The 26,574-nt window shown below is 37.1% G+C and overlaps 1 protein-coding gene across 4 annotated transcripts in view; it reads left to right on the forward strand.

Moving 5' to 3' along the window:
* Nucleotides 1-1,454: 1,454 nt before the first annotated feature.
* col12a1.L (collagen, type XII, alpha 1 L homeolog) overlaps nucleotides 1,455-26,574 on the forward strand; it is a 140,065-nt gene continuing 114,945 nt past the window's right edge. For 2 of the 4 annotated variants that reach the window (XM_018240582.2, XM_018240580.2), the window contains exons 1-11: nucleotides 1,455-2,348; nucleotides 11,185-11,295; nucleotides 19,860-19,976; nucleotides 20,997-21,140; nucleotides 22,116-22,175; nucleotides 22,639-22,902; nucleotides 23,221-23,385; nucleotides 23,575-23,748; nucleotides 24,403-24,693; nucleotides 24,874-25,476; nucleotides 26,033-26,308. In XM_018240582.2, coding sequence (XP_018096071.1) covers nucleotides 11,223-11,295; nucleotides 19,860-19,976; nucleotides 20,997-21,140; nucleotides 22,116-22,175; nucleotides 22,639-22,902; nucleotides 23,221-23,385; nucleotides 23,575-23,748; nucleotides 24,403-24,693; nucleotides 24,874-25,476; nucleotides 26,033-26,308 — 2,167 coding nt within the window. In that variant the 5' untranslated portion in view covers nucleotides 1,455-2,348; nucleotides 11,185-11,222. Of the gene's footprint in view, nucleotides 2,349-9,351; nucleotides 9,388-11,184; nucleotides 11,296-19,859; nucleotides 19,977-20,996; nucleotides 21,141-22,115; nucleotides 22,176-22,638; nucleotides 22,903-23,220; nucleotides 23,386-23,574; nucleotides 23,749-24,402; nucleotides 24,694-24,873; nucleotides 25,477-26,032; nucleotides 26,309-26,574 lie in introns of those variants that run through there. The other 2 variants (XM_041563117.1, XM_018240583.2) reach the window with 2 other exon arrangements.

The raw sequence follows: 26,574 nt of genomic DNA on the forward strand, positions 1-26,574 counted from the left end.
AAAGACGAAATTCAACATTTTTGTGGAAATTAAGGGGGAAATTTACTAAAAGGCAAAGTGGCTAGCTAGTCGCCAGCATGACGCCATTTTGGCACTTTGCCTATTTACTAACGGGTGCTGGCGTAAATTCGCCAGCTGAAGTTGCACTCTGATAAAGGAACGTAATTCACTAATTTGCAGATTTTACTTAACGTTACCTCTTGCGCCAGACTTGACTTCGCCAGCTCAGACCAGGCGACGTTTACATTTTTAAACACATAAGAAAGGCATTGTGTGTGGCGTGGCTTGGGGCGTGGCACAAGGGGGCGCATTGCCATACTTTCGCCTCAGGCAGCAGAAAGGCCAGAATCACCCCTGGTCATCCATGTGCTTTTCTGTTAGTCCATCCATATATATATACCCCTTGCTAATGGCGCCCTGACTGATATATATATATATATATATATACAGGGCCACCATCAGAAATCACGGGGCCCCGTATAGCAAAATTATCTGGGCCCCTTGGCCTGCCCACCCCAGATCCCGCCCCCACCCCACCCCACATTAAAAAGTCCACACAGACACCAGCGCTAAAAAACATCATCTTTCTATTCAGGTCCTCCCTTATTCATATTCCAGTCTCTTATTTAAACCAGTGCATGGTTGCTAGGGGAATTTAGACCCTGGCAACCAGATTACAGAAATGGCAAACTGGAGAGCTGCTGAATAAAAAGCTAAATAAGTCAAAAACCACAAAAAATAAAAAACCCAATAACAAATTGTCTCCCTATAACCCTCTCTACATCATACTAACAGTTACTGTAAAGGTGAACAACCCCTTTAACTGACCTTCAAGCTAGGCTTTTTATTTCTTTAGTAATGCTGCTTATGGTTCTATTAGAAAAATTTTACTTTTTTTAACTGATAGAATAAGCAAGCAACATGATCACTAGAAAGATCTGCCAAATAATAAGTACAATAGACTACTAGTATAGAATGGCAGCAACACTAGGCTGGTGCTAAAATAATTACACAAATACAGGGTGGAAAGAGAGGCTTCCAGTGCCAATGTTACAATACCTGACTCTTGCTCAGTCTGGAGTTGCAGGGTTAAACGCTTCTGCTCCTTTCCCCCTCCCTCCCTCCTTCTCTCCACGCCCACATCAGCCTCAGCCTGTCAGCAGCAGCAGCAGCTCGGAAGAGCAGGAGAGTGTACTTGCTGCTCGGAGGAGCTTAGTGAGTGACAATTCAGCAGCGTGAGCAGCAGCAGGTCTTTGCAGCTTTGGATCTTCAGCTGCACCGTGACCTTCGGCGTTAAGGGGGGCCGGCTAATTTGAAAAGTGTAACACCGCCGAGCCGGCCCCCCCTTCAGGCCCATGCCCGGTACAGCTGTACCCCCAGTGCCCCCCCAGTGGTAGATCCTGCCATTCCCTACACGTTGTAGCTGCGCCTAGGGCTGGGCTGTACCATTTAGTATGGGGGGGGGGGTACCACAGGCTGCCGCTTTTTTTCCACCTTCCCTTTATGTCACTGACAGATTTAACAGTCGTGTCTCCATTCTCAGCCGTGCCAGCAAATAAAATAATAATCATAAAAAAAGTGGATGTTGAGTTTTGTGGAAACTTATTGAGAGAACTGGGCTGTGAAAATCATTGAATTTCCGACAACGGAGGGTTTTTTTAAAACATTTTTTATTGGTTCTACAAATTTTCCCGGCCGGTGCCAGAGAAAAGCGGAGCAAATGCGTGGAATAGGCAGACAGTTACTTCATGGAAAAGCCATGTTTCACGCAGCCACCAGCACTAGCTCCATCTCTGTTTATTCCTTATTGCCGCCGCTACACTCACACACACTCTCACACACACATTCTCCCCCCCCCCATTGTTCTCCCCGTTAGAGAAGTCCCTTTGTAGGGGAGCCAGGGAAACCTAAGAGATCTTCCAGCTTCTTTCTGGCTCCGACATGACACAGAGGACCCCCTGGCACTAGCGCTCGAGCAGGAATCATACAGAAGGAATGTTAAAAAAAGTGTATGGAACTTTCCAAAAAACGAAGTCTCCCCCTTATTTTCCGATCTCCCCCTCCTTGCACACCACATCCATCCTTCCTCCCATACAGAAGCATTGCATCTATCACCCCGTGGCAGCGGCCCACCTTCCCCTGCTCTTTCGTAAGAGCTTACGAGCTTTGGGAACAGCCCTCTCTTAAGGAGCAGATTGGGGAGAGGCTCTTCCCACTTGAAAGGAGACAGTCTGTGAGGAAGGAGCATCAGGTTGGAAGCCACCAAGTGGACAGTCAGCGCATCGCTCCTCTCATCCTCTCTTTCCCTGGGCTGGTGTGCAAGGTGGGAGCAGCAACTTGGAATCCAGGTTAGAACACCCAGCATCATCTCTCTCTCTCTCTCTCTCTCTCTCTTATAAATATATAATATTTAAAAGTCTAAAAAACAGCTGGGCTACTTTTGTGTAGGGCAATGCTGGAGTTTGCATTGGATCACCCCCATTTAAAGGGTTCAATAGAGGGAGAAAAAAAACAATTGTTAGAACTTTTCTGTATATATATATATATATATATATATATATATATATATATATATATATATATATATATATATATATATATATATATATATATATATATATCATGAACTGTTGTTGATCTGCAAGTCTCAGATCCCAATTTCCAGATGTAGCCTTGATCACTAAGTCTGACCCTGGAAACAAAAATCTAAAAACAATTTTTTGTTATAAAAAGAGAGAGAATAATAAGAGGAATTGGTCAAATATCTCCTCCCTCCTGAGATGTTAAATGATGATTTATTTGGTAGTCAGTAAACGAGCTCATGCCCCATGAATAATGTGCATACCAGTCCTTTTTGCAGCTGTGCATTTGGGTTGCTGGTGCAGCTTGTGGATGGTGCTCAGTTATTGTGCACTGGGGCTCTGTAATGATTTCTGTCCCTGAGACTGAACAGGAGATTTTTTTGCAGGGGAGGCTGCTCACTGGGCACAGTTTCATTCTGCAAAGGGCATTGGGTGGAGGAATAGCAGAAGAGATGTGTCTTGCAGCTTTATTATGTATCAGACTTGTTAGAAATAGGAAAGTAGAGAGGGTATTGTACACCTTGGCTTTTCTGGTGCCAAGTCTTTGCCTGAGTGCAATATTTTGGGGACAATTTCATAAACAAGATATGTGAGAGTGCACAGGTGTGTGCAGGTAAGTGTGTATGGGTCTGTGCAGGTGAGTTTGTGGCTGTGAGGTACAATAAGAACAGTTCAACTATTGAAATCTTAAGCCATCTTGTTTATACAATCGCGGGAGCCCCTGAAATGTGCAGGTCTAAGGGGAAGTTTAGTGAATTGGAATGAGAGCGGCAGAAATCCTGCAAAGGAAAGTAGAGGAAAAATACACTGAGAGGGAATGGAAGAGTTAAAGAAAGAAAGGATACAAAGGCAAGATAAATAGCAAAGGACAATAATAGAAAGGTAAAAAATGAAGGAAAAATTAATGAGGTGTAGTGAAAAGGTGGGAGAAAGATACAGCATTGAGGGAGAGGCAGAGATGGAGGGGCAGATGGTGAATGGGGAGGATGGTTGGTTTGGGGGATTAGATTGAGAGGGGGCGGCACAGAGAACTGTTGATCTGATTGGGACCTGTAACCCTTTTGCTGTCAGAGAGCAGTCCAGGTCCTCCTGGCATAATAGTTACATAGTTAATTTCAGTTGAAAATAGACAAAGTCCATCAAGTTCAACCCCCTACTTTCACATAAGTTATATATACTCATACCTATACTAACTATAGAGTTTAGTATCACAATAGCCTTTGATATTCTGTCTCCAAAAAATCATCCAAGCCATTCTTAAAGGCATTAACTGAATCAGCCATCACAACATCACCCGGCAGTGCATTCCACAACCTCACTGTCCTGACTGTGAAGAAGCCCCTACGTTGCTTCAAATGAAAGTTCTTTTCTTCTAGTCTAAAGGGGTGGCCTCTGGTACGGTGATCCACTTTATGGGTAAAAAGGTCCCCTGCTATTTGTCTATAATGTCTTCTAATGTACTTGTAAAGTGTAATCATGTCCCCTCGCAAGTGCCTTTTTTTCCAGAGAAAACAACCTCAGAGGTGTTAGAGTCAGGAATCCTATGGAAGACACCTTTGGAAAATACACAATTTATTAGAAGCTCAGCAAATGTGGTTTTGTGGAGAGATGACTGGCAGGGATTCCTAGTGGATGTGGTCAGACTTAATAGCGAAACACCTCCCCACACCACCCAACTGGATATTAAGACTTGGAATTAATATATTCATGGCTGTTTTTTATTGAGTCGATTCAGCTCCTAACTCCTTTGTGCAAATGCAGACATCACACTGCAACTCTCAGTCCAGGGCTCAGTCCTGTGGATCCCATGGTCTGACATAGCCCTTTTTATAATATATACTGTCCCATAACTACTTGGGTGTGCTGGATTTGGGCATGCTGGTAAAGCTTTTCACAATGTATTTTCTTAAAAAAATACTTATAGATAGTCATACAAGTAAAGGAAAGTGTTCAACAGGAGGCTCTGCTTCATTGCCTTTGGCTCTGAATTCCGTTTTTCCATCCTGTAGATGTCGCTGGAAGTTAGGTGAATGTGTTATGTTATACAATACTTGCTATACTGAGCATTACAAAGGAAGCAAGTCTAAAGCAGCAGAAAATGTGTTTATGTCATCAATGGCCAATCTCACTTCAGCCTTGTGGCTTTGCTACTTTTATACTACAATTATCCAGCAGCAGTCTGCTGGGGGTTGTAGTTTGGCAAGAGCTGGAGAACCATAATGTGGACATCTTTCTATACACATACATCTTTCTGCCCATACACAGTTAGGGCCAAACAATACTGCTCTGTTATGTATGGCCAGCATCCAGCTACTGGTAAACTATGTCTTCAAGCAAATTTGGCTTTGATGAGAAGGGACACATTTTGCTTCCCTGCTAGGTCAGGTGTATAGGACAGAAATACATGGATCATAAGTGCTACAGGACATTCTTGCACTACTTGCACATTACAGTAGTAAGGCTTCCCTTTTTTCAAGTGCATATATATGTAGTGTCACTTTAAGAATTGCAGTACTGTTTTTCTCACTCAGTTCATTTGTTCTCGGTAGCAAATCCTTATTAACCGTGTATGAGTTCTGCCGAGTTAAAGGGGTTGAAATCATACCACGAAAATGAGTTAATTGATTTAACAAAGGAATTGTAGCACATATTACTTGCTATAGGTGATCCTGAAATACTCAGGGCAGGATGCGTTTAGCAGAGCTCACATATGATATGTTATAAAGTGATAAATGAGCCCCTGGAACACTTTGGTGCATGGTCCTATTAATGCTTTTTGCACTCTTTACCTAATATACCCCTTATTGTGTCTGGCTTGATGATTTGAAAAGGAAACCTAAACTGTGACTCTTAATCCGGTGAGCAATACTTTTGTATTACTACTAAGGCAACATCTGTGGCAACAATCATGGTGTTCCATAATCCTTGCATGGCTCCCTTGTGGCTCTTACATCATAGTCCGCTCTTTCCTTGGGGTCTCAGTTTTTTTGTTAACCCCATCCATGGAGCAGAATGTTTCTTTGCAGGCTGGAAGGCATTAAAGAAGGCTGTAATAGAACACAATGTGTTATCCAGACTAGCTGGCAGTCCATCACAAGACATTCTGAGTTCCCTTAAGTTAATATAATATGGATCATTCTAAAGGAAGGTTTTAGAATACCCTATGCTGGGGGATGCTTTCTCTGAGTGTAACAATATATTAAAAACCTGGTTAAGATCCCTTACTCAAACAGTATAGCACATTGTAAACTCCCCTTTCAAGCAGAGATACAGGGCATTCATTGTAGTATGATTTACCCAGCCCTTACTCGTTCACAAATACTGAACCTGAACATTTAAGATTTGTAGTCATGTGGGATTATAGATAGTATGATTGATTGCCTAATTAGTCATTCTTGGCAATATTGTTTTTTAAGTATGACACAATACCCTAAAGCATAGGCAGTGGATTAATCTAGGGCCAATATTACTATTACCGGTACTATTAAATATTAATTTCAAAATATAATTTTATTCCAACAATTACATGAATAATATGCTATTTTTATAAGCTTTCATTCACCTGGAACACCTGGAAATGAAATAACCCATATAAGGGTTACATATAAGGGGTAATTTATAAATGCAGCCCCAAGTGTTTCCCTTATTGATGCCATTCATTACAACAAACAAGGACACTCCTTGCAATAGTGCCAATCGCAATTGTATCAATCAGTGTTGTAACTAGGCAAGGCCCAGGTGCAGGATGTTCTGGTGGGCCCACTGGGCGATATACCTTTTAAGCTTTTCTGGTGGACCAAAAAGGTGGTGCAGGCCCTAAAGCACCCTCTACACTCATGTAATTATTATGTTAACTGCAACTTGCATGTGGTTTCCTTCCACACATGCACACTATTGCGTTCTTTTTTACATTGGACGTCTGATTCAAGTCAGTTGCATGAGTAGACGCAGCCCAATACGAAACTCTGAAATTCCCATGGATGTGTATGTATATATATATATATATATATCTATATATATATATATATATTTATATATATATAAGGAAACAGTGCTTTTCAGAAGCATATGTTCCTGTAATATGGCAGGTACAAATTCAGTACAATTTAAACATGCATGGGGATACCATGGGGTATATTTATCAAAGAGTGAAGTTAGAGATAACCACAGTCAGCTAGAGTGAAATACCGCCACTCTCCATTCATTTTTATGGGATTCACACCTTACTCTGCTTAATATTGTTCAGTTCATTCTTGCTCAGAAAGACTATAAGCAGAGTGTGCAGCACAACAACTAATGTGATGGCAGCAATAACAATTTTTTTTGAAAGTTCTAGTGTTTGCTGCTACCCTCATATAGATGGCATGGTTTATTATTGGGCATGTTTATGATGAAAAGTCTTTGTCCAAGGACCAAGGCAGCTCAAGCTCGTGGTAAAAAAAAAGTATAGTAGTGTCCCTAATCTGTATGGTCATTTATTTACATTTTGCCTCCAAAAATATTTAATAAATAAAGAAAATTGTACCCCCCCTTCTACAGTTATTAAATATATTATTGGTCATCTTTAAGTTCTGCGACCCATGTAACACTGGTTGACCTCTGACCCTCTGCTTCCATTTACTTACAAAACTCCCAAAAATGTTAATTCCTTGTAAACTGCAGTCATTATACATTATGTCCTATGTATTATAATACATGAGTAGACATTTTGGCCCATGCATAGTCTAGGAGTTCAACCAGCTAGGATTTACCATTTTAGGTTATTTGGGGTTTTGCCTGCTAATGCTTTTATCTATGTGCAAAACTTTAAAAGAGTAGGAAAGACTTTTTATGGAAAAAAGGGTACATGTAGAGCTCATCAGGCTGATAAATATGCTAGTTCTTGAAGATAGTTTAAAAACATTTTTGTTAAAGCATCAGTTGTTTTGTCTGCAGACTAAAACTGCAAGTAGCGGACAGTCAGGTCCGGACTGAGAAATAAAATAGGCCCTGCCATTTAAGATACACAGAGGCCCAAACAGAGGCCCAACCAGCCCCCACCAGCCCACTAAATACTGACTTTCTATGGCACTATATAGCAGCCCCTCTGGCATTTGCCAGAACCCATAAATTGCCAGTCCGGGCCTGCTGCCAGTACTTTCTAGAAATGGCAGACCTTTTCTCTGATGAAGGAGATGAGTAGTAAACCTGTTGGAGACTTCATGCCATGGAAGGCTGTACTTTTACTCTGCTGAGTAGAACAGTTTGTGGGAGTTCAAGCAGTGATCCCCTAGCTAAATGATTCCCACTGCATGTGAATCCACAATTTTGGGCTGTTATCTAACAACTTGCTGCTTGGTTGTTGTCTTTGAACCACAATTGACATCACCCTTGACAGCTAAGCTTTTGGGTTTCTGCAGAGGGTTGTAGATCAACCACAGCATCACATGATAATCCATGCTTTTCTTTCAGCTGTACTTACTGTATTGTACTGAGATAGGCATGTGTTTGGATCTGAAAGTTTTTAAAGGAGAAGGAAAGGCTTGGTGCACTTGGGGGTGCAAAATGTAAGGCACCACCAATTGATTGCAATAACTTACATGAAACCCCGGGCCGGTGCTCCTATCAGCAGAAAATTGCACCAGTCGGGGTTTCAGGTAAGTCAATTGCTTAGAATTAGCCATTCTATAACATACTAATAGTTAACTTAAAAGGTGAACCACCCCTTTAAAACTCTGTGAGACAGTGTCTGCTATACCATACTATGTTTAACGCTGTGTCTATGATTAGCATAAATGCTGGTATGTATATATTATAAGCACATCATCATAATATCATACAGCCATAATGTTCTGTGATTTGATCTGGGCATGACAGGGAAATTTGCCCCCATATGTAATAAACGGCACTAAGTGGTGTCATAAATTGCTGAACATTTTTTTTTTAAATGTATGATACTACATTGACATTTCCTCTAATTGAACGGAGCACACGGGATGTTACATACATAATAATAGGACTGGGGTGATGACAACTTTTTCATTACTCTGGATCTGAGGGTTTTGCAAAGGGATTAAGGGTTAATCCTGTCTCTGCTATGAGTCATCCACAAGTGTAATCCTACAATGTTGGAAAGAAGAGCTCCCTTCTGGCCCCAGGAGTTATGGGTATTCCCTAGTTTCTTAGAGTGAGGGGATCCCAATAGTTAGCTTCCTCAACCTTCACTCTGAGGAGAGTGAAGCAAGAGGCCTCGGAAAGAGCAAGAAAGAGCTTGGTACAAGTAACAGTAGAAGTTAAAGTCGGGTTAAAGTGGTTGTTTACCTTTAAAGTGATGCTGACACTAAATATTTTCTTTATAAAATATTAATCTACAATAAAAGTTACCTATAGGTCATGTTGATCGTTTTTCACTGATGGTTCTGCTTTTGTAAGTATTACTTGAAGTTCCTAAACATGACTGTTTTGCCAACATGACTGTAAGAGTTTCTAATGTTAACGGACTACTACTGCACAAATATGGCAGCCCCCTCATAGAGGAACATGGGGGCAAGAAAGGTCATGCAAAAGCAACAGGCAAAAACGTATATGGCAAAATTATAAATGGCATTCAAAGACAATGTTATGATACATATAAAAAAAAGGTTATTTTCTGGTGTCGGTATCTCTTTAAATTAAATTTTAATATGTTATAGAATGATTTATTCCTAGCAACTTTGCAATTGGTCATCATAGTTTATTATTAATAATTTTTTAATTATTCACCTTTCTCTTCTGCATCTTTCCAGCTTTCAAATGGAGGTTACTGACCCTGGAATCCAACTGCTCTGTGAGCTTACAATTTTGATGTTATTGTTACTTTTTATTACTTATCTTTATAATTAGACCTTTTTCTTTTCTTAATGCAGTCTCTCATTAAATCGACTGCCTGATTGCTAAGGTAAACAAGATCCTAGCAACCAGGTAGCTGCTGAAATTCCAAAGTAGAGAGCTGCTGAACTAAACAATGATGGATAATTTTAAATCCTCCAAAAATAAAAAAATAAAACCAATTGCAAATTGTCTCAGAATATCAATGTCTATATCATGCTAAACGTTTATTTAAAAGTGAACAACACCTCTAAGGGGCACCATGAATAAGAGTGTGAGACTAACTCTTGCTATAGAATACCTTAGGAATCAGAGACAAGCATAGGTTAGCGTGTATGAGCAGTTGTGTGCTCCCCGAAGTAAAAGTAGCAAACTGACATTAAGGGGGCTATTTATCAAAGGGCGAGTTTGTGAGTTTTTTTTATACCTCTAATAAACTCAAATATTTTCTGATTTATTGAAAAACGCAAATGGGAAAAACTCGAATCAGTGAATTTGAGGTGAAAAACTCGAACCCTCTAATTGGCAAAAAAAACTTGAATCACTCGAATTAATAGAGCTTTCAAGAGAAATCCCTTGAAAAAAACCCAAACTACATGAAGACTGCAAGCATCTTCAAATGGTTGAAGGAACCTCTGCCACATGACCTCAACAGGTTTTAGCTGGTGTATTTTGTAAACTGAGCTATTTCAAGCTTTGAGGTATAATAATTTTTTTTATTTTAAATAATAATAAAATACCTTCAAAAACTCAAATTTTTCAGGGTAAAAACCAACTTGACCTTTAATAACTACCCCCCTAATTGTGATCTTGAAACTTTCTGCATACTAAGTGAAGTACCATCCTTTCCTGAATATCCTGTTCATATAACTATTCACATTATAAGAACCACTGGCACCCAAAATAATTGTGAAGAAGAAGTGTGTGTGATTCAGCTAAGAGACTTTTTACCTCCAATACAACTGTGAAGGCCCAGCTGAAAATGAGAGTCACATGTACATGCCAATGGCTTGTGTTGTGAACAAGCATGAACATCATTGTTGCCTACATTTTAATGAGGAAATATATATATATATATAGTTTTTGTTATTTCATGCAATAATTTCAATTCAACGTCCTCTAATTTCTGCGAACAAGTATAGGAGGGGAAAAGGTATGTAAACAAATTACCAGTCCATAGATAAACCCTTTGTCGTGATCTCAGATTCTGATAAAATCAACCTATCCTGATTATGGTGTGAGGGATAAATGTAAACGCAAAAGAATTATCAAATAGTGCTTTATAAAAAAACATAGGGTAAGTTTTCCGAGGCAACTTCGGGCCACTTCGAAAAACCAAGCATTCCGAGTGCCATCCCGCTGGTAAATTAGATTCTAGCGGGCGGGAAAGCTTTTCATGGAGATTAGTCACCCGAAGAAGAGGCGTTTTGTCGCCGGGCGACTAAATCTCCCCGAATCTTCGCGTGTGTCTCTGTCCTTAGGGATTATTATTTCCTTTTAATTAGGACTATAGGCACAATACATTTTCACAACATATTTACTGTGCTCATGTTGAACAGTAGAAAGATTTATAATTTAAAGAAAAAAATCAGGATAAGCAGAATAATAGCCCTTAGAGTGGCTTTTTGAATCACTGCAGTAGTCTAGTACAATCCCACAGCCAACGTTTGTTTGTTATTATTTTTTTGTAATGATACTGATTAAAGTTGGACACTTCCCATTCATTCCTTAAATGTTAATCCTTTTATGGTTGCAGATCCATTCATGTTGTTGTGACCGGACAAAAGCAGAAAAATGAAAATTCGGCTGTGCTCAGCAGTGACAGCATTTTGTGCTGTTCTGCTTCTATCTTCCATAGAGGCTGAAGGTAACAGATCCTAATTCCACTTCAGTGGTGATTCAACAGGACTCTCAGATCTACTTCTACTTCTTCTCCCCTTTCATTTTTCTTCTTTTCTTTGGTTTGTCATTTCCTCGTCTTCTTGTCTTGTGTTCATAACATATTTTCTCCCCAGAAACAAGGTAAAAAGTTTGATTTTTGTTCTCGAGAGCCACTTGGCCCATGTCCTCTCCAATCTCCATCAAGTTAATGTTCTGCAAGAAAAATGCCTGTGTAAGCATGAAGTTTGCAAAAGAAGGATAAGCACAAGAGCCTACAGCACTGCCACTCCCATCTTAATTGGCACTTGTGCTGCATGAAATGCGAAACATCCATCATTTAATAAAGTGTTTTTAAAGTGTGTGTGCAATATTTCTTTTTTAATGACAAAACTTGATCTTGCTAGTGGTTATATTCTGCTCGTTGTGCGCTCCACACTTTTTCGACATACTGCAAACAGTTTGCAAGTTACAAGTGTTTATTTTATGAGTGCAACTCCAGGAATCTGGTACTATGGCTGACCTGCACATGCATTTATTGTATAAACATCCAATATGAATCACAAATGTATGCAGGAATGGGAGCTACGAAAATGTAAGTCGATTGAAAAAACAATGTATGTAATATGAATCTATAAATATTGATAGGTTACTTTACTGTATCATATCAGTGGGAAACAATGGCCTATTTATAATTATGGCTTATGTTCATTGTTTTACCTTTGCAGAGGAAAATGTAAACTGTATGCTGGCATATCACTGGTATCCATTATTTTAATTTACCTGGGACAGTCATTATAAACAGATAATGTTTATCATCTTGATTTATTTATTTTTAAGGTAAATTAACTGCAAAATAAGATATGCATATTACTATAACCCATCAAACTATTATCTAGCTACTGAATCCCACAATGATTTGTACCATGTCATAGAACTGTTCTGCAATGTTGTATATACAACATTCACCCTCCTCTGTACCTTACACTTCTACCCTTCTGTTGCTCCTTCCCCTTAAATGGTTTTGGCAGGCTAATGAAATCTTATATTTGTACTATACCTCAATATGTTATCTTGTATTTTTCAAAAGAGTTTGAAGCTTGGTTTGAGGGATTTATAGTTAGATAGCCTACCACATACTTTTCCTCTTAATTAGATTTTGTATTTACTCTAAATATCAGATTAAGAGAGGTTAAATTACAGGATGTGTCATGCTAATGTTCTGAAAGTTGGGTAATGTATTCCCTGTTAAGTGCTTAAAGGAGACTTTAACAAGAGTCTACTGGTTATGTCTTTCAGTTAGAAAGGCGTTCCTAGCCATAAGGTATGATTAAAAGTCTTTGGTTTTTCTGAAAACTGTCATTCCAGAGTGCATTAAGAATATTTACTGCAATAATTAAATCCGTAAGGGAACTGTATCTTTAGGTATGTTAAGTATCAGTTCCTTTGTTAAAATACGATTATTAAGGATTGATCTCTGCAGCAGTTCAGTAGAGTAATAGTAGTTCAGTGTATAAGATGATATTTTGTTCTACGCTACATCTTTTCTGGTACACCATGTACTGATCAACAGATAAATCTGAATTTTGACCACAGTGAGCACCTCCACAGTTGAGGTGGAGTCAGTGTCGGACTGGGAAACCAGGGTCCCACCCAAAAATCTTAGACCAGGGGCCTACCAAAAGACCTTAGATCAGGGGCCCACTCTCAGTACTATTATAATTCCTCTCCTCACTCAACCTCTATTCTTCTAATCTCTTTTCTTTACATGATATAATCTATTCTTCAATCTATTTAGTCTCTTTGTTCTCATAGAAATAGGGAATGGCCATGAAATAGGCCAAATGTTTTGAAGCAGAAGGGCCCACTGACACCTGGGCCCACCGGGACTTTTCCTGGTACCCGTGTGGGCCAGTCCGACACTGGGTGGAGTGATGGAGAGGCCTCAACTAAATGCATGCTGCATGAAGAAGATATACCATTGAATGCAAATCACTAGACTAACAGTTATAAATATTTTCATTACTCATTGGATATTATACAGCACAGTGGTCAAATGTTCTAGATAATATATGTTATTGATATAGTGGTGTTCAGTTAGGGATACAATTTTTGCCCTTTTTTTGCACCATGCAAGGTGTCATAAATTGATATTTGCTCGTGTTCTTACAGATTATGGTACTTATTTACTGTTTCCTCTTTATTTACTTATTGTAGTAAGAAATCATATATATGATAGATACATAATTACCCTTTTCTCAAAATAGTGTTTTTTCCTTAATTGTAAACTGTCACTATCATAAAAAAATAACAAGTAAACATTGGATGCACATTTATATGAATGTCAGTTCCATGTTAAAAAGATGTTCTGATGACTTATAATAACATGTATTAATATTTCGAAAGTTGAACAGTGTATAAAAAGAACACATTTTAAATGACCTGATTAAAGGTGGTGTGTTTTGACACACATTTTTGAAGTCTTTTTAATAGTGCAGACGAAAAAATGTCCAGTCTTTTTGTCACTGATAAATAGGTTGCTAAAATTATTTCACATTAGAGTAAATTGCTTTGCATGCTAATACAAGACATGTCTATTGATATTACATATTGATATTACTTTTTTCAATTATTTTCATAAACTAGCTGTCATATACCGATATTTCAAACAGATTAAAAGAAAAATGCACACCTATATTCAGCATTAGCAGGAACCGATGCTATGGTGGAAAGGTTTCCTCTCTATTATTTAAAATATATATTTTATTTAATTCAATAAGAAATACATGAAATGGATTCATTTTTGCAGAGCTCCATCCTATAACTGCCCCTTAACAAACAAGTGGGTAGGGAATGTTTTGTTAATATTCCTTACCCCACAAAAGAGGATATTCGTAATAAAGAATTTTACTCTTTATAATGTACTACTCCTTGTTTATAATGCCTGTGAGCAAAAGCAGCACAGATACAGAGAAGTGTCTTAGCTTTTCCCCACCTATTGCCTATTAGACTTGTGTTGAACATAGGTGTATATTTCACCCTTAAATGCAAACTAGAATTTCTTGCTGTGCATGAAAATGCATGTTGAAACATTTGCAGACATATCACCTTATATCCATATATCAAACGTAACACATAGATAGACATATCACCATATATCACATATATGATGCTGAACTGTACATTCCACTGTTTGAATAGTCTTGCCTGCGAATGCATTTCTACTGAATATGCATTGGTACATTCATTTTGACTGTAGTAGGAAGGTGCTGCGTGAGGCAAACCCAGTATGCCTTTTCTTACAAGAAATTGCATCTCTGTGTTGTGATAAATGGAGGTGGTTGTGCACTAAATAATTAGGGGCATATTTATCAAAGGTCGAAGTTAAAAAAACTTCGAACTTCGAATTCAAAAAGATCAATCAAATGGAGGTCGAAGGTTTTTTGGGGTCGAAGTGGCCCGAATTTGGCCAACTTCGAATCGTACAATCATACTTCGAATCGTACGATCATACTTCGATTCAAAGTTTTTTTTAACTTCAACCTTCGATCTCCCCCAATTGCCTCCACACAGGTTGTAGGAGGTCCCCCATAGGCTAAAGCAGAACTTCGGCAGCTTTTAGGTGGAGAATGGTCGAAGTCAAAGTTTTAAAGAGACAGTACTTCAAAAAAATTCGGCCTTCGAATTTCGACGTTTTTTCAAATTCGAATCGAAGTATGACTATTTGAAGTACACAAAAAATAGCTTGAAATTCGAAGTTTTTCACTTTGAAACTTCATCTCGACCTTTGACAGATCTGCCCATTAATGTGTGCTAAAATATGAAATAAATTGTATGTCGTACAGGTATGGGATCCCTTATCCAGAAAACTCCAAATTAACAGAAAGCCATCCCCAAATAATAAGAAAATAATTCTCATTTTTAAAAAAAATAATAAATAAAACAGTACCTGTATTGATCCTAAAAATGCTGCATAAATCCATATTTGTGGCAAACAATTTTATTGGGCATATTTAAAGTTTCAGGTTTTTCAATTGACCATTAAAGGGATACTGTTATGGGAAAACATGTTTTTGTGACTTGTGCTCTGATAAACTTCAATCACTCTTTACTGCTGTACTGCAAGTTGGAGTGATATCACCCCCTCCCTCCCTCCCCCCCCAGCAGCCTAACAAAAGAACAATGGGAAGGTAACCAGATAATAGCTCCCTAACACGAGATAACAACTCCCTCGAAGATCTAAGAACAGCACTCAATAGTAAAAGCCAAGTCCCACTGAGACTGATTCAGTTACATTAAGTAGGAAAAATAACAGCCTGCCAGAAAGCAGTTCCATCCTAAAGTGCAGGCACAAGTCACATAACTGGGGCAGCTGGGAAACTGACAATATGTCTAACCCCATGTCAGATTTCAAAACTGAATATAAAAAAAACTGTTTGCTCTTTGAGAAATGGATTTCAGTGCTGAATTCTTCTGGAACAGCACTATTAACTGATGCCTTTTGGAAAAAACATGTTTTCCCATGACAGTATCCGTTTAAGGTATGTTGATCCAAATCATGGAAAGACCCCTTATCTGGAAACCCCCAGGTTCCAAGCATTCTGTATAATAGATCCCATTCCTGCACTTTCCTGTCATCTTTCTAATACAAAACTATTGCCTTTGCTTGTTTTGATTTTCCTCTTTGTTTACTTCAGCTCAACATGCCAGTTTGAATAGGCAAGCTTTGTCTTTCAATGTCTTGTGTATTTAGATGGGGACAAGTTTGTTTATTTTTCCTCTTTACTTTGGGTCCAAAAATTCTCAAGTATTTTTGGTCTCCAGATGCTCAAGATGAATAAACATCAGTGGTAAATACGGGACATGATGTTTCACAATATATTGAAGGGCAAACATGTAAATCCCACTATGGGTACTTTAGTTTTGTTTGAAACTTCTTTTTCCACCTCCAATATTATTAGTGACCTTCAGTTACAAACATCTCAAGGGAAGCGTGTAACCTTTTTCTTCCGTTTGAGCAATGCTCATACACACAATATACTGAATTCATACATTGCAACTGGAACAATGAGGTTTTGGAGGAGTCTTACCTGATGGGAAATTTGCTGGAAAAGATATGAAGAAAAAATTCATATGCTCTCGAACGGGTTTACAAATTTTTCAGAAAATTCAGAAAAGCCTTTTCCCCACAATCAACCTTTTCTTCGAATTCGATGTTTTGGAGCTTACCAAGTTGGGCTTCTACTGTTCAACATAAGTTAAAGCCCAAGCCTTCTTCAGCAACAGGTCAAATTACTGTCCAGGTTGGTGCCACCTCTTTACCATGTACTGATACCTTATCGAAGCATGCACAGGTCAGTTGTGTCTGCCTTTGCATTAAATTTGTCCTGAGCCATTGCAACCGAAATAGTATTTTATAATGATATTCTTTATTTAATTGTCTATTTGCCAGCTATAGACAATGCCCTGTTATCTATAACTTAAACCTCTCCATGCATGTTTATGCATCTTTAAATCTCACTAACAGCTTGAAAAAAAAAAATTTACTGATTGTCGTTATAAGTAAGCATGTGATATCCTTGTACATGCATAAGTACAGTAACTATTATTTAAAGTGCTTATATATCTTTATATATAAAAAAGTGCCTTTTGATAATTGTGCTGAGAACATCCAGAATTGCCCTGATTTAAGGAAGATGATTAGGAGGGGTCCCGCATAGAAATGTAAGAAATAAAAAAAAACTTTGTATTGGTTAACAGGGTCACTGACCCCAGCAACCAGATAGCAACTTCAGTTGGAAATAACCAGAATGTAAACACTAATAATAAAAAAATACAAGATAAAAATGAAGGCATATTGAGAATTTGTTTAGAAAATGCCCATCTATAACATACCAATTTTTTGTTTGAGGGAACATTTTCAGCTTCTCTGGTGTTGTTAAACGACAGCCGGTAAGAGCATCTCTTAAAACCATTTGGGACCACTAATTGGAAATGATTGTAAAACCTGCTACACACAAAGATACACAAAATGCAATTGACTACAGGAGGGAACTAGTAGGCCAGTGAGCTACAGCTTTTAGTCTTACTTTAGTCTTAATTTAATAATTGCCAATATTTATATTAAAAAAATGTCTTTTAGGCAAGGGTAAAATAAGCTACTCGTAGGTAAACTATTTGTGGCTTCTAATCAAAGCCTTGAACCCTATATGCAGTTAGCTGGAAATTAGTCAACTAACTATAACCAAGAGGCCCTAGCATTTTGAAGAGAGACATATAGTAAATATAACATATAAAATAACATATAACTAGGATACACCTATTACAATATGTTGAATACATAGTATGAGCATAGCATTTAATTTTCCTGCAACTGCCAATTCACATATGGAAATGTTAAATTCATTTATCAACATATGAATAAACTCTTGTAGAACCCGTCATAATCTAGAAAAAAAGACCATACTACTGTATATGTTTATGATGACCACATTTTCTATTACTAAGCAAAAGTGAATATCATTATAAAATAAGACACAACAAGTCTGTGTGCAATGCAATCTGTACATGGAGGATTGTGTTCATTTTGGAGAGCTCAAACAAATGAAGATTTCATGTATCTTGCATGATGCCATGAAATAGATCCCATGCCAGTTATCTCCTTTTGTGTTTTGTTCAATCATCTCTGTCATCAAAACTTTTATTTTTTTAATTTTGCAGTTCCATGTGGGGTAAAGTGTCCTTTTCACTGTTTGCTCGCAACATTCTAAAAAAATGTTCATCAACATGCTCTGATTTCGTCTTTTCATTAACCAGTGTTTTGTGAATAGGCCATACTTGCATTTTGATATCAAAATGCTGTTTTTAGTATGGAATGTGTGTACCTGCTGCAAAAATATTATTTATATGTTTATGTTACTATTGTGGCTTGTGTAAATGTGCTTGGCACACTCACTAAAGAAGTCAAATTTAAAACATTATAACCTTTAACTGGAAAATTAAAGTTATAGTTAGACTATAGATTTGTCACCTTTAAATACAAGAGTATGTCAATTTCTTTTATCTTTACTTTTCCAAATGTGCACACTCTTGTATTACAAATAGTACCCATAAAGAATGTATAATAAATAGTACCTCCACTAAAGATGGTAAAGGATATTAGAATAATTTTTTTGTGTTTCATGACCTGTATTATTCAGCTAGCATTATATATTTGGTCACTGAACTCATGGCTTATTTCTAATATGCGTAGCCATTATTGGAAGAGGCAGAATATTTTAGATATAATCACAACATGCAGAAACAATGCTAGCGCTATTACACAAGCCAGATATCTGGTAGCATTCAGCTATCTTGCTCAGCAGAGTTTAGTCTGATTGTAAGCAGGTTGTTATATTTTGGCATGATCTACACTAAGCATGTACAAATATTTGTAAATGTTAAATGAGAAATCTGATTACATTCTGTGATTATATATTTAATTAAATGTGTTGTTTCTTAATGTGCTTGATTTTGCTAGTCATTCTTTAATGATGTAGCAATTCAAGATGTGACTGTTTTGTGTTGTGCACTGTAATTTGTATAATTGTCATTTTGTCAGCTCCACTTGTAATTTTTCTCCAACAGCATGCTGTCATGATGTTGGAAATAAATTGTTGCAAAGCTATGCTTTGTAAGCTTTGCTTTATGTTATTTTGTACCAATGTTTGCTTTTTGTGGTTTGTATAAATGTGTGAGTTATTGCACCCAAGGATGTCTTTATAAACATTGATCCCTGGCCTCTGTGTCTGCAAGGCAAGGCTCTTAAGCCATTTTATGGAAGTCTGTTTACTAAAGGGCAATGTAAATTTAATAAGAAATCCAAACATATCCAAAATAGCTCTTGTAGGATGTAGGAATGATTTTTAAAGCACCATTGCAAACATTGGTGCTGTCTTTATTGACTTTCCTACAGACTGAGCCATGTGGAGGACTTTTTAACATTTCTTAGAGGGTTTCCCACTATCCCTCCTATATACTACATTGGAATACACCACTTTTTTGTATTTAGAAAGTTCCCTTTTCCCCTTTGCTGTGCTTCACCACAAAATATTTTTAAAAAGCCAGTCAATAAAATTTAAAAAAAAATCCCCAACATGTATATATATTGGTCAATTTGAAGATAATTTAGCATCAGTGTGTTGTAACTTACAGTTGTCCCTAGTAAATCAAACCAGCCCAGTTCCTGAAACAAGGTTAAATCCTGAGGTGAGGTCCACTATTGGAGTCAACCCCCCTTATGTCAATATTTTAGATATATCAAAGCACTGCCATATCAGGCTTTCATCCATAGTTCCATAACGACCCTTAGTAAGCAGATCCCTTGATCTAAAATCTACATCTTCCTGCATTGTTTAATATCACAGAATAAATGGCACACAGCCCAGATTACCTTAAAGGTAGTACCTTCTATAACAGTGCCAGAAAAGGGATTGTTCCTGCATGTGCATTAGTAGGTGCAATAACTTTTATAAAAATACTGTACTAATTTAACTTCTCAACATTTTATTTCAGTTGGTCCACCATCAGACTTAAATTTTGAAATAGTAAATGAAAACACAGTTCGAATGTCATGGCAAAGGCCGGCCGAAAGAATAAAGGGTTACAAGATTACAATCGTCCCTACAATTGGTAGGTTATATATTAAAATCTTTTTTTATCATAAAAACCATATCATAGTACTATAAATGCATACATATATAAATAGCATTTTTTCAACACTAGCAAGTTTGAAAGAATTTAGGTTATGAAAATAGAATTTCTGATCTTATTTTAGTGAAACAGAACCCCATTATAACATTGTTATAATTACTTTTTATGGCATTTGACTGCTGTTCTTCTTCCCCACAGTCCTATGCCTCATATAATATTTCCCCTCATTTAGACAAAGCTTGCCTTTCAGGGTTTCTTTGGCGCAACCTCTGTGTAGCAAAGTCATAGGGCAACAAAATTGCAAGCTACAGGGTTATTGAGACACATACAGTGGACTCCAGAGAGGGGCACTTATTACTTACTTAACCCTGGGACAGAGGGAATTAGAGGACCAGCATAATGGAAGCTGTAAGGAAAGTTATGACTGAACAGGGGTCTTTAGTTTAAATGATAAAAGGTTTCTGGGAATCCTTGGGAATCTTAGGAAGGAAGGAAGTTTTATGACATTCTGACAGATTACAAGCCTACTTACATCATTACTTCCCACTCACTTGAACATGTCTAAGTAAAGCTAATCAGTTTTATCCATCTAAAACAGAATGTTCAGCCTTTGTGCCCAAAAATATGTATGAATTTTTGGTGTGCAACCCTTTCCTCAGAATAGTCTCTGGCTTTATTTTCCAGGTTCAGTTCTTTCTCATTACACAAGCTGATTTAAGGAGCATTAACTCACTGGGCATCTGGGGTTGTTATGGGCACACTTTTCTAATTAATGAATTGAAATAAATGGCAACATAAGTTATACTACAGAATGCTAGAACTTCCTGTTCAGTATTTCAAACAAACGGATTTATTTTGTTAACTGGGCGGCACATCAAAACAGCCTAGCATATGAGATTTCTTTGATTGCTAAGTAGGTAGTAAACATAGCTGAAAACAAATCTGAACTTTTATTCTTCCATAAATCTCTGAAATCTGCGTTGTGATAATGCCTTGCAGATGGACCAGCAAAAGAACTAGATCTTCCAGCTTCTGCTACGCAAACCATACTTACTGAACTTGTACCAGATAAGGAATATGTTGTGACAGCAATTGCATATGATGAATTTGAGGAAAGTTTACCTGTGTTCGGCCAACTTACAAGTAAGTACTTGAGAGAGAACCATCAGTTACCCGAGATAATGTAACACTTTCCCAGGTGAATAGTAAATTAATAAATGATTGCCTAGGAACATTATGTTTTACATAATGATTAATTAGGGATTCCCTTCATTCATTTATCGATAAACATCAGTACAACTGATACAAATACTATGCCCTCTGACTTTGTCAGATATTAATTACAACCATATTAATCCGTTTATATCAATTAAACCCACAAATAACTATAAGCTGCCTGTCCCAACCATGTACAGAATGCGATGAACTGTTTTGTTATGTACAGAAAGAAGGAGAAAGATAGCTCTCTCTATCAAAAGACTGAAACATTGAAGTAAAACCAGTTTCTAAATAAGTGAACTAGATTTAGTAACTGATATACTGTTTTGATACAATTTAACAATTGCCATTGCCTAATTTCAATGTTGTAAAATGTTTTAGTTGAATTTGTAGGGAAGATGTAATAAAATATTACTTTTATCATCTTTTAAATATAATTTAGAAGACTAATACAATTTTTCAATGGGTAGGGAAAAATTTGTCAGAATCAAATATTTTAATCAAATTCAAAGTTTTATAAATAAGCTACAACTGGCCCCAGTCCCAAGATCTGCAGATCTTGACTAATTGTCAAACATTGACACTATTTAAACTGCAAAGTTACTTTAAATTATCTTTTCATTAACAAAACACAACATATTAGTCCACTTTGATTAAGCTATGTCATTTTCTTGGAGTTAAATGCTCTTGGCTGTGAATAATAAGACAATACATTACAGGAATCAGCAGCAAATACAGTATATTGCCATTTAATGAGCTTCAAACTGCACAGATAATGATTTATATTCACTTTTCAATTTTTTAAAGCCTAACATCTGCACTCGTGAACAATAACTTGACTTAACCTTTGTTAATAAAAAAGAAGGGTATACTAAATAATCATAGAATTTTGATTTTAAGTTCAAACAGGTGGTCGAGTGACACTTGAAGAGCCTAAACTTGAGACAAGTAAATCAGCACGTAAGTAATACTGTCTATTATGTCCCCGTTTTTACATTTTAGATTGTCTATTGGAAGTATTAGTTGGTTAATGTAGATTTTATTTGGCTTTTCCACTAGTATCTTTTCTGGTGCTATTGACTCAGTTTGCAGTTTTAGCCTGTTACTAAGGTTACTAAGGTGTCATTGTTTCCAAAAGCATCATTATCATCTCCCAAAGCTTTCTCCTATTTTTAATGCCATTAATTCACTAAAAAAGCCAAAAGGTGGTATGGCCCAGCATTTTGTGGTACATGATATGACATTACTTGGGTGGGAGTAGCAAAAAAAAACTCTCCATATCACAGCTTTTCTCTTTTCATGCATACATAAAATATAACAAGCATAGATATTTCCCTGTTCTAAACAGAATTCAGTGGGAACATTTTGGTTTTTTTTGTGGTGCAGGGTATAAAGCCAAATACCTATTTTGTTTCAATCTTAGGCTGCTCTTTTAGTGCTGTTGCTGATGTAGTTTTCCTTGTGGATGGATCATGGAGTGTTGGAAGAAACAACTTCAAATATATTCTCGATTTCATGGTTTCTCTGGTGTCAGCTTTTGATATTGGGGAAGACAAGGCCAGAGTTGGTGTTGTGCAGTATAGTTCTGACACTAGGACTGAGTTTAACCTGAACAGTTATTACAAGAAGGAGGAATTAGTAGCAGCCATTAAAAGAATACCTTACAAGGGAGGCAATACTATGACAGGTATGTGGGTTAATTTCTTCTTGGCAACTTGTTTTGTTCTTTTCCTTGTTATAATTGATTGTATAACTTTATTACCTTAATTAAATTAAACTGTCTTTACCCAAACCACTGTATAAACAGAATAATAGAATACTGAATACGTTAGGCCTATGGCACACACCAAAGGGGATTTTTGGATGACAGCTATGGGCCAAAGGCTACTTGCCTTTTTTATTGGGAAGCAATCTTTGGTGGCCTCTGGTGGTTTCATTATTAGTTAGCAGTAATAAAACATAAATCAACATGTATTAACATAAAGGATGCATTAATTCATTTCAGGTGAAGCCCTTGATTACCTGATTAAGAACTCCTTTGTCAAATCTGCTGGCTCGAGAAAAGGATTTCCAAGAATTGCTATTATTATAACTGATGGAAAATCTCAAGATGAAGTGGAGATTCCAGCAAGGGAGCTGCGTAGCTTAGGGGTTGAAGTATTTTCTCTTGGTAAGTTAAAAGGATATTACCAGATGGCTAACAAAATGTAAACACTTTAGATGATGTCTACTCACAAACCCCTTGTAAAGTCACTAGCTGTCCGAGGAAGTTGCACATTGTATTTCACATTAGCTGTATGGTCACAAAGTTATTTTAAATCGTCATAAATTTTACATATATGTTCATATGTCTTTTCAGGTATAAAAGCAGCAGATGCAAAAGAACTAAAACAAATAGGTTCTCTGCCTTCCTTGAAACATGTTTTTAATGTTGCTAATTTTGATTCCATTGTGGAAGTGCAAGATGAAATAATTACTCAAGTTTGCTCAGGAGTTGAGGAGCAGCTAAGTGAGCTTGTTAGTGGAGAAGAAGGTAAGTTATGTATGGAGGACTACTAAGCTGTGTAGTAATATGAGCACATGTTTTACACACCTGTTTAGCTTGCTTGTGGTATAGTTGCTTGATACTAAATTGTGGGATGATTAGTATTTTTCATTAATGAACAGTGACACAATTGTATTCAGGGAAGCTAGTGTACCCTGAAACTGCTTTCAGACTGGATCTTATTGTAGTTTAAGGGTTCACTTAGTGGGTTGCATCCATGGACACAACTGATTTACACCATGTTAATGGGAAGCTAATGCCATTATTGACACATGCTCATTGGTGCATTAGTAGTAATGTCATATAAACTATGAAACTGTGCCTTGTGTGCAGTTTATATAAATAGTGGATGCCATTTTTGCCAATATTGGTGTTAGCTGCATTTTTAGTGGATGCTACTTATTAGGTGGCTGCTTTTAAACCTGAGTTATGGGAAGAAATGCTGAAATGCGGGTAAAAAACATGATGATTTGGTTTGAATTTTGCACTTAGCATAAATGCTTTTACTGTTACTGTGTGCCTAAAATAGGCAAAAAAATTCTCCAAACATAAATATTTACAGTGACTCCTTCCTGCCTGTATTATTTTACCTTGAAATTCCAATGATTTATGATGTTCTAACCAGTTTATTTTTCCTTTTAGCTATTGAGCCTCCCTCAGATTTGACTGTCACTGAAATTTCTTCCAAATCAATGAAGATCACCTGGAGACCATCGCCAAGCCAAATTACAGGCTACAGGATTCAGCTTCTTCCAATGCTAGCGGGAAGTAAACAACATTCACTAAACCTTGGCCCTCAAACTACAAGTATAAATGTAAAAGATCTCTCCCCTGATACAGAATACCAAATAAATTTATATGCCATGAAAGGACTCACAGCAAGCGAGCCAATCTCAACACTGGAAAAAACCCAGGCTGTGAAAATTAGAGTTGGTAAGTTGTTGGCTTTAATAACTTTGCCTTCCTGTAGGAAACTGTTTTTCAGAACATTAAACAAAAAAAATGTCATAAGTTGACATTAACTGCAGTCCTTTTTGATGAAACGTGTATTGGAACAGTAGAATAAGACATAGGATTGCAGCTCAATATGTCTTTTATGTTTTTTTTTACTAGAATGTTCCGGTGGTGTCGACATAAAAGCAGATGTCGTTTTGCTTGTTGATGGCTCTTACAGTATTGGTATTGCTAATTTTGCCAAAGTCAGAGCCTTTCTTGAAGTATTAGTAAAAAGCTTTGATATTTCTCCTAACAAAGTACAAATCAGCCTTGTGCAATACAGCAGAGATCCATTTACAGAGTTTACCCTAAACAGGTATGACTCAATTGATGACATTCTCAAAGCTGTGAATACCTTTCCATATAGAGGAGGCTCTACCAACACAGGCAAAGCAATGACCTATGTGAGAGAAAAGGTCTTTGTTGAAAGTAAAGGAGCAAGATCAAATGTTCCTAGAGTCATGATTCTTATCACCGATGGAAAGTCATCAGATGCCTTTAAAGATCCAGCTGTAAAACTACGAAATACAGATGTTGAGATTTTTGCAGTTGGTGTGAAGGATGCAGTAAGAACTGAACTGGAGGCTATTGCTTCTCCTCCTTCAGACACCCATGTGTACACAGTGGAAGATTTTGATGCTTTTCAAAGAATTTCTTTTGAACTAACCCAGTCTATCTGCCTTAGAATTGAACAAGAGCTACAAACAATAAAACGTAAATGTAAGTACACACTAAAACACCAAATGCTATCAATGTAGCTATATGCTTTTAAATAGTTGTGTGGTCAGATTAGGTACATTCCTATAACAACACATGATGCTTACAAATCTCTCATGTTTATATGACATTAAATGTCTGTCTGATGGGAGTTCAATAGTGTGTCTTGTTATTTATGGCCTTTAACCTTACTACACAAACCGATATGTGTATGCTGGCCAGACAATGCCACCTAATATCTATGCACCATCATTTTTGGTCTGTTCATCAATCATGTTTGATGGAGTGTGTAGGAGCCCAAACAATTGAAATAATACAAATGTGGCCATACCTTGTATGGTATCTGGACATTCAGCCTGTAAAATACCATACAGGACTGAACCATGCCGGCCACCTTAAACCACAGGCTTTTGAATGTGTGGCTATTCATATAAATGCATATTGTGTGTATATGTGTTTTTCTTGTAAATATTATAAGCGCTTTTTGTTTAGATTGTAGTTCTATCTTTTGAATATTTTTATGTTTTGCCATATTGATTTTATGTAACTGTTTTTACAGCTTTGACCACTGCAAGAGATTTGGCTTTCTCTGAGGTTACATCCAGCAGTTTCCGTGTGAACTGGTCACCTGCGGCTGAGGATGTTTTGTCATACCTTGTTAAATATAAGGTGGCTGTTGGAGAAGGTGAAGAATTCATTGTTTCTGTGCCAGCACCAAAAACTACTACAGTTCTTTCGAATTTACTTCCAAATACTACTTACTCTGTGGCTGTCCTGGCAGAATATGAGGAAGGAGAGAGTTCTCCATTAAATGGGGAAAAAAGGACTTTAGAAGGTAATTAATTGTTTATATTAGCAAAATATTAGCAACGCACACAATGAATCATCATCAGATTGCCAATAAGGCAGTGCCAGTATAATGGGTAAATATTGTCATATACCCCCTCTTTTTTTCAGGATATCAAGAAAATTACTGTTTCCTTTATTCATCAAAAACACAAATAATAATCATGCTGATAAATGTATTCTAGATGCCATGCTTAGGACATGGTGCAGAACTACGTAAACATTTTCATAATCCTTTCATCACATTCAATGAAC

This window comes from Xenopus laevis, chromosome 5L (assembly GCF_017654675.1).
Source record: "Xenopus laevis strain J_2021 chromosome 5L, Xenopus_laevis_v10.1, whole genome shotgun sequence".
NCBI lineage: Eukaryota > Metazoa > Chordata > Amphibia > Anura > Pipidae > Xenopus > Xenopus laevis.